Source organism: Dendropsophus ebraccatus, chromosome 10 (assembly GCF_027789765.1).
Source record: "Dendropsophus ebraccatus isolate aDenEbr1 chromosome 10, aDenEbr1.pat, whole genome shotgun sequence".
In the NCBI taxonomy this organism is placed as follows: Eukaryota; Metazoa; Chordata; class Amphibia; order Anura; family Hylidae; genus Dendropsophus; species Dendropsophus ebraccatus.
In genome coordinates, this window is record NC_091463.1 from 95,098,800 (window position 1) to 95,107,715 (window position 8,916).

The 8,916-nt window shown below is 45.0% G+C and overlaps 1 protein-coding gene across 3 annotated transcripts; it reads left to right on the plus strand.

Moving 5' to 3' along the window:
* The first annotated feature begins 1,306 nt into the window (after positions 1 to 1,306).
* On the plus strand, positions 1,307 to 5,858 carry LOC138802325 (carbohydrate sulfotransferase 6-like). 3 transcript variants are annotated; one of them, XM_069985504.1, is made up of 2 exons: positions 1,307 to 1,406; positions 4,006 to 5,858. In XM_069985504.1, exon 2 carries the CDS (start codon positions 4,040 to 4,042, stop codon positions 5,339 to 5,341), a length of 1,302 nt encoding a protein of 433 aa, XP_069841605.1. In that variant the 5' UTR covers positions 1,307 to 1,406; positions 4,006 to 4,039; the 3' UTR covers positions 5,342 to 5,858. The 3 variants fall into 3 exon arrangements, with proteins under 3 accessions (XP_069841605.1, XP_069841603.1, XP_069841606.1); XM_069985502.1 differs by having other exon boundaries at positions 1,325 to 1,430; XM_069985505.1 differs by lacking the exon at positions 1,307 to 1,406 and adding an exon at positions 3,816 to 3,863.
* The last annotated feature ends 3,058 nt before the right edge of the window (positions 5,859 to 8,916 follow it).

An 8,916-nucleotide genomic window follows, 5' to 3' on the forward strand; every position in this document is an offset into this window, starting at 1 on the left:
ATACAATGCTATACACCTGAACCAGGTATTTTTGTCTCTCAGGATGAGAGGGATGTGATATACACACTATCAGAAGTATAGGACTTGTATATCTGTACTGCAGGTTTTGGTTCCGTGCACCCTTTGCTGTCCTATGCCTAATCTATCTATCTTTTGCCCTCTCTATATTTCTCTCTCAATCACTAGATGTTTCTCCTCTCTGCTTTTCTAATCTTTTCTTTCCTTTCCCACAATATCTTCTCAGTAGTCTTTAGTATTTAACAGCAGCTTGCTTCCTCTCTCTCTCTCTCCCTCTACACACTGCGTGGTGCAGTCATGTGACCGCTCCTTTTAAAGCAATACCGACGTCACACAGGGGGTGGGCTAGTACAAGATCCCTGCTTATTGGATGTGTTCCGGGCATCATGGGAAAGTGCTTTTCCCACCCGGAACACTTCCTGCTTTCTAGAATGGCGGCTGAAAAAAAAATCGGAGCGGATTTCCAAAAATCCGAATCCAATCGGACTCGGATTTTTGGTAAAATCCAAACCGGATCCCATACCAGGCTAACCGGTTCGCTCATCTCTATTGCAGATACAGGTCCCCGCTGCTGAACTGCAAATACAGGTCCCTGCCACTGAGCTGCAGATACAGGTCCCCGTCGCTGAGTTGTAGATACAGGTCCTCGCCGTTGAGTTGCAGATACAGGTCCCCGCTGCTGAGCTGCAGATACAGGTCCCACCTCTGAGCTACAGATACAGGTTCCGTCCGCTGAACTGCAGTACCAGGTACAGCCACTACAGAGTGTATGGAGCTGTGGCTGGTAAACAATGGAGAGAGCGGAGGTTCCTGGAGATGGATGAGCTACTAATTGCCTGATCCGGCAGATCCCACTATGGTTACTCAGCAGGAACAACTAGTGATAGGGGGAAAGAAGGTGCTGGAACTGGACTCGCAGAGGACTGAGGTAGGTGAGCATGACTTAATGTTTTACTTTTACTCTATCCCAGTAAAATATCAGAATAACCCTTTAATACCTGTGTCTTTTAAAACAAGGAACTTTTGGTCCTCCTCAAATACCAAGTCCTGGGTGCAACTACTATCTCTGCTCCCTGAAGCTATGTACCTACCTGTTCTCATTATAGAAAAAAATCATCTGACAAAATATAAACTAGAGAAGATGTTCACAACACAGTCACATTACCTACCACCGAGAAGTAAGAGGAATTAGGAAGGATCCCATTGTTATTTTTACTGTTCAGATACAAGGAGTGAAGGTAAATGATTGATACGGAGCAATAATTCGCTCAATCCCGCCCTCCAGTATCAGACACAGGACACAACACCAGCAGCTTTATAGTGTCGTCTGCTAGCTGGGTTTTATTTCCTGTTACCTGATGTTGCTTCAACGGTGATGAGTACTGCAGGTATATACTGAGAACCTACACAAGGTATATACATATAGCTATTATCTATCTATCTATCTATCTATCTATCTATCTATCTATCTATCTCCTATCTATTATCTATCTATCTATCTATCTATCTATCTATCTATCTATCTATCTATCTTCTATCTATCTATCTATCTATCTATCTATCTATCTATCTATCTCCCATCTCCTATCTATCTATCTCCTATCTATCTATCTATCTATCTATCTATCTATCTATCTATCTATCTATCTATCTATCTATCTATCTCCTATCTATCTATCCATCTATCTATCTATCTATCTATCTATCTATCTATCTCCTATCTATCTATCTCAGTGATTTCAACCTTTTTTGAGCCGCGGCACACTTTTTATACTTAAAAAATCCTGGGGCACACCACCAACCAAAATGGCACAAAATGACACTAAAACAGTACATATTATACATATAGTTAATAATATAGATTCTAAATGTATTTATACTCACTCAGTGTGAAACCTGGGCCTGTTTTCTTCTCCCCCCTGTGCTTCTTTCCTGTGCTTTTCTCCCCCATGCTTCTTTCCTGTGCTTCTCTCCACCATACTTCTCCCCCCTACTTCTCTCCGGTGCTTCTCTCCACCATACTTCTCCCCCCTGCTTCTCTCCTGTGCTTCTCTCCACCATACTTCTCCCCCCTGCTTCTCTCCTGTGCTTCTCTCCCCCATGCTTCTCTCCTGTGCTTCTCTCCCCCATGCTTCTCTCCTGTGCTTCTCTTCCCCATGCTTCTCTCCTGTGCTTCTCTCCACCATACTTCTCTCCCCCCTGCTTCTCTCCACCAAACTTCTCTCCCCCCTGCTTCTCTCCTCTGTTTCTCTCCCCCATCCCCATATTTCTCTTCCCCCTGCTTCTCTCCCCTGTTTCTCCCCCATCCCCAGGTTTCTCTCCCCCATGCTTCTCTCACTGTCTCTCCCCCCCTGTTTCTCCCCCATCCCCAGGTTTCTCTCCCCCCTGCTTCTCCCCCATCCCCAGGTTTCTCTCCCCCCTGCTTCTCTCCCCCATCCCCATGTTTCTCTCCCCCCTGCTTCTCTCCCCTGTTTCTCCCCCATCCCCAGGTTTCTCTCCCCCATGCTTCTCTCCCTGTCTCTCCCCCCCTGTTTCTCCCCCATCCCCAGGTTTCTCTCCCCCCTGCTTCTCCCCCATCCCCAGGTTTCTCTCCCCCCTGCTTCTCTCCCCCATCCCCATGTTTCTCTCCCCCCTGCTTCTCTCCCATGCTTCTCTCCCATGTTTCTCCCCCATGCCCATGTTTCTCTCCCCCATCCCCATGTTTGTCTCCCCCCTGCTTCTCTCCCCTGTTTCTCCCCCATCCCCAGGTTTCTCTCCCCCATCCCCAGGTTTCTCTCCCCCATGCTTCTCTCCCTGTCTCTCCCCCCCTGTTTCTCCCCCATGCTTCTCTCCCCCATCCCCAGGTTTCTCTCCCCCATCCCCAGTTTTCTCTCCCCCATTGTTTTCTCCTGTTTCTCTCCCCCATCCCCAGGTTTCTCTCCCCCCCTTCCTCCTCACCTCCTCCGAGATGGTCGCCGCTGCTGTCCGCCTCACCTACTGGCCGCCCATAGGGCCCGGACGTGCTCCTCCAATCAGTGGAGACTGCGCACCACACTCCCGGTCTCCGCTGATTGTATAGGAGGAGCACGTCCGGGCGCTACAGGCGGGCAGTGTGTGAGGCAGACAGCAGCAGCGGGGCGATCTGCAGGGGCACCATAGTTTGGGGAACTTTCCCCGCGGCACACCCGACCATGTGTCGGCACACTGGTTGAAAATCACTGATCTATCTGTCTCCTATCTATTATCTATCTATTTATCCATCTGAAAACTGATATTTAAGACCCTCCTCTATTGTCCAACAAAATGAGTCTATGGCAGTCTATGATTTCACTGGGAGTTGTGTGATGCTTCATCTTCCCTGTGGTGGCGCTGCAACATTTCATCCCAGGTCCCTGATCACTAGGGGTTACAGATCACTGTGTTCTGAAATTTTCTCCTTTAAAGAGACCAACCTCATATCTGTGCAGTAAAAGTCTGGAAATCTCAAAGTTCAGGGTACAATCAGAAAGTCGACGACCTTTTCAGATAGTCGACAAGACTGAAAAAATTACCAAACTGTAACTCTACTGTGTTGATCCAGAGGAAGAAGAAAATAAGGTTGATGCCAATTGTCCTATTAAGGTGGCTCCCGACCATTACTGAAATTTGAACATAGTTGACAGAGTACAAATGACTGGAGACCTTTAATCTAGGGAATGAATAACTACAGAAATGAGCAGATATTGTAGATATACCGTGTCCGTGTAACATTGATGTCCCCTTATTATGCAAAGTCGCTGTCAACTTCCTTCTTGCTTCTAAAGTGTCTACATTTACAGTCTTGTCAGTATTGAGAGTTTGCAGCCACCGGAATGAAGAATCCTTAGGTATGTAGATAGGGCATCTTATTCAGTGTTACTTATTACATGTTTCTTTTTGTAAATTTTTGGTTGATGTTCTGATTAACTAAAACATTGTTTTTGTGTTTATTCCCCACCCATTATTTTCACGTCTTCTCTTCTTATCCAGTTCCTTCTCTTCTTGCGTTCATGGTCATTTCTGGATGTTTTGGGGTTCTTCAGCCTCCAATGCCCTGTTCCTTACAGTCATCTCTTCTCCACTTTCCTTAAACCCTACAATCTATCAGAAGATGCGTTTGCATGTTGGGTTGTTATTGGTCTTTATGTTATTTTTCCTGTTGTATGCTTCACATCATCTGTCCAGCAGATTCTCTTCTTGTTCCTCTTCTTATTCTTCTTCTTCTTCTTCTTCTTCTTCTTCTTCTTCTTCTTCTTCTTCTTCTTCTTTCAAAGCAAAGCCGGTCCATGTCCTCATTGTTTCTTCTTGGCGATCCGGCTCTTCATTCATCGGACAGATCTTCAATCACCACAAAGATGTTTTCTACCTTTTTGAACCTGGTCATGCCGTCTGGATGAAGTTTATGAACGAGAGTTCTGAACTTTTGCATTACCCAGTGAGGGATCTGCTGTATTCTCTATTCACCTGTGATGTGTCGCCCCTCCGCCATTACCTTCCAAAGGGGGGAAAGCATACGCATGAGATGAAATTCTTTGCAGAAAGTCGAGCTCTTTGTACCCCACCAGCTTGTTTGGCCTACATTCCATCTGAGGGCTACGATAGGCAAAAATGTTTTTACCGTTGTGTAAACTCTTCTATGGAAAGGATGGCAGAAGCTTGTCGGATGTATACTCATGTGGTGATGAAAACGGTCAGAATTCTGGATCTTTCCATCCTTCTTCCACTTTTAGAGAACCCTAATCTCAATCTACGGATCATTCATCTCGTGAGGGACCCTCGAGCAGTTGCCTTATCAAGGAAGAGCTTTACTCTTGACATTGAGGACAACATTTTACTGAAAAACGAAGGTCTTTCTAAAAATGTAAAAAAACCAATGATCAAAGTCATGGCAAAGATTTGTAAAGCTCAGGTTACCATCAATAAACTGGCCGAAACGGACAAGTCCTTGCATGGACGTTATATGGTCATACGTCACGAGGATTTGGCAAGATACCCGACTGAAAGTATAAGAAAAATGTATGAATTTTCTGAGCTTCATCTGACTGAGGACATGGAACAATGGGTGTATAACATCACCCACAAAGAGGTTAAGGGAATAAAGCAATTCATGACGTTCTCGAGAGAGTCCTCAAAGGTGATCCAGAGATGGAGGACTGAGGTGGATTTTAATTCTGTCAACCAAATTCAACAAACGTGCAAGGGGGCGATGAAACTGTTTGGGTATTTGCCGATAAGAACCAAGAAGGATCAAAACAATATGGCAATAGAGGTAATAAAGGAAATGCCCCAGACTGAGGGTTTACCCACCCAACGTGCCAGTGCATGAGTAAACTGCAAAGTAAACTGCAAAGTAGTATTGCGTCACATAGATTTTTTCTTTACTGCAATTTTCGGCACTGATGATACTAAGGGGGAGATTTATCAAATATGGCGTAAATTGAAACTGGCTCAGTTGCCTCTAGCAACCAATCAGATTCTACTTTTTATTTTCCAAAGAGTCTGTGAGAAATGAAATGTGGAATCTGATTGGTTGCTAGGGGCAACTGAGCCAGTTTCACTTTACACCATGTTTGATAAATCTGCCCCTAAGTGTACAGTGTGCAGGTGTCTGGACCCATGTAGACACTCTCTTCAAACTGCTGATCAGAAGTGAAGTTGAACCCCATTGATGGTCTATCCTAATGATGGGTCAATCTCAGAGAACCCCTTTCTTCCACACAATGATTGTTGACCGAATCACATTATTATAACTTGTTCTCCTGATTTTTGGCCATTCATTGGTTGCACTTAGTCACCTACCAGATAAGCTGCCGACAGAACAAAAATCTATTGATTATATTGTACTCACTTTTGTAAATGTGTTTTTTTTTTGGTGCGTTTTGGGACCCCTGTAATGTCTAAAGACATTAATAGACATTTATTGTCTAAAGAAAAAAGAAAAAAAGAACCAATTTAGGGTTAAATCCCACTGACTTGCGTTAGTTAAGCCCTTGCCGCAGCTTGTCTTTCTGACATCAATATAAAATGTAGGAACCCTCCGTCTACGTCTTTGTCATTGGTGCCAGTGTGCCCCATAACTGCTGAATCTTCAGCACCAGGACGGCATTGATTTGATTCATTGATTCTGGTTTGCAGCAGATCCCCCTAGTCTTTCCCAGTAATATAGTCCCCCTATTAGCACCTGTCTGGCCTGCCCTGAGCTCCTATTCCCCACCTTACTGGAGCAGCAGTACTATCCATGGGCTAAATTGTTGGGGTGTGCCAGAATGGGACTAGTCTCCCTGGCACTCTTCCCTGTATGACACCTAGCTAGCTGCCTCCTTACCTTCCTGTACCTCCATGCTACCACCCCCACACCAGGTAACAGACTCCTTTCCAACCAAACTTAGAATATCACCGGCACTGCTCAGTCCACCAATCTGTAGTGTTACATACTCTTGGACTTTAACACACTTGGGACCACATATGCATATACCGGAGGTACGCCTCACATATAGTTGTATAGTATAAGCAGCAAGTTCAGTAAAAGCTGGGGGCACTCACTCGAAAGTTGCAGTATATCTTTATTTCAACATGAAGTTACAGACTTCAGTGATGCACATCGCTATTCGGCAGACGCTAGACCACTTCACATAGACAAACTAGGCATGACGGCTATTTCGCGCACATGCGCGCTTCATCAGATAGATCGGTCTGCTGAATAGTGATGTGCATCACTGAAGTCTGTAACTTCATGTTGAAATAAAGATATACTGCAACTTTCCGGTGAGTGCCCCCAGCTTTTACTGAACTTGTTGTTTAGACTCCTTTCCATATTATCAATGGATCCCAGTGTTGCAAGCTGCTCTTTAAAGGGGTTATTCAGTGTTAAAAACACACAGTCCCTTTCTTCCAAAGACAGCATAGTTCTTGTCTCCAGGTCAGGTGTGGTCTGCAATAAAGTGTACCTGTTGTTATAAAAAACCTTTGACACGTTATAGAAACATGTCAAAAGTTTTGATCCGTCTGGGTCTGAGTTTTCACACCTGTACCGATCAGGAGATAAAGTGAGGAGAAGATGCGCTACAGTGCTTCTAGAGTCAGACTTGTAATGGCTCTGAACACTCAGACCTGGACCGATCAAAACTTTTCACATGTCTCTATAGCGTCAATTTTTTTATAATGACAGGTGTACACTTTAAGCTCTATTCACTTTAATGGAACTGAGTTGCAAAACCTTCACCCAAACTGGAGACAAGAGTAATGCTGTCTCTGGAAGAAAGTGGCCATGTTTTTCTAATGCTGGATAACCCCTTTAAAGGGACACTATCTACAGTTTAGACAAATCTAACCTGCTGATAGCCCCCTATTATGCAGGAGACTTCGAGGATGAAGATATGTCTCTTACCTCCATCCTCTGCGCCAATACGGTGCAGTTGGTCGTTTGCTCCACTGGGGCACCATTAGGAGCACTGCCCCTCCCCCATATCGATGATCCATTTTGCCCCTGGCAGGCCTGCTGCAGTATTATTAGAAAGAGGCGGGCTGGCCAGGATCAGTGATATGAGGGCGGGCAGAGCTCCTAACGGCCCCCCAGTCCTCCTAACGATCTTACTGTACCGTGCAGCAAACGAATAACTGCACCGGAACAGCGCCGAGGAGGAGGGTAAGAGACATACAGTACCTTCATCCTCTGCGTCTCCTGTCCAATAGGGGACTATCAGCCGGATATATTAGTCTCACCTGCTGATAGTTCCCCTTTAAGGTCCAGAATCTGAGTTTCCAAATGATCGCATACTGCACACGAGATGTCCATTGGTCAACGTTGTCAATCATTGTAACAAATGGGGATATCAGATACAGTGGTTAATATACAACAAACTGAAGCAGCCAGTGAATATACACAATTATCTCCTCTGAACACCTAACCCTCGCACACCTGCTGTTACAGTAGCCGCAGTATCTGCTGCAAGTGTCTCTCCTGTTTGCAGAAGGACTGGCGGGCAGCAGACAGATGGCATTCATCAGCTCTTATTGGCACCCACTCCCTTCACCACCCACCTGTCCAACACCCAGCACCGTATATGTGTGTACAGACAAAGTAACGTATTGCACGGTATAAGAATTTCTGATCAAAACGGATTGCTAGCTAAATATTTTTTTTCCACTTTGCTGCAGTATCTGATGTAATTGACTCCTCTATATACTTCAAGGAAAATAATATAGACAAATGTATAGTATGTAGAGATGAGCGCCACTCCGGCATGCCCATATGGCATTTGATTACAAGTGGCTGAAGACGTTGGATGCGGCCTTAGAGAGTCCAGCAGCCTATGGCCTATGGCTGTATCCATGGTTTTGAGGACTCCCTTGAGCTGCATCAAACTTCTTCAGCCATTTGTAATCAAAGGCCAAATGATCGAACCCGAGCATGCTGGAGTTGCGTTCTCTGATAATATGCAAAAAAAGAGGGTCATGATGCTAATAGATGGCATAGAGGGATCTTCCTTAAACTACTTAAATGGAAACTATTGCAGAAAAACCTGCTGACAGCTCCCTGCAGCCGCATACCTTATTTTTCCAGTACCGTGTTATGAGTAGAGATGATCGAACATCGGGAAATCTTAGGTTCGATCAAACTTAAACATTTTGGAACATGCAGCATTTGGTTCCCGATGCCTTCCCCGTCCGTGGGGAAGGAGTAGACAGCCCGCGTACCGCCTAGAATTCAGGGATATAGCCAAGGAACACCTCCAGTACTCCTAACGTGCTTATTTACAAATTTCTGTTTGATTAAAGGCAACAAAGTAGTAATGATAGCTGAAGGCACTCATGGATCTGATGCAAAGTGTCTTTATTTCATGGTAGATAAAAACGTAGACATGTGTCTTGCGGGACGGCAGGTGCCACGATCCTACCACG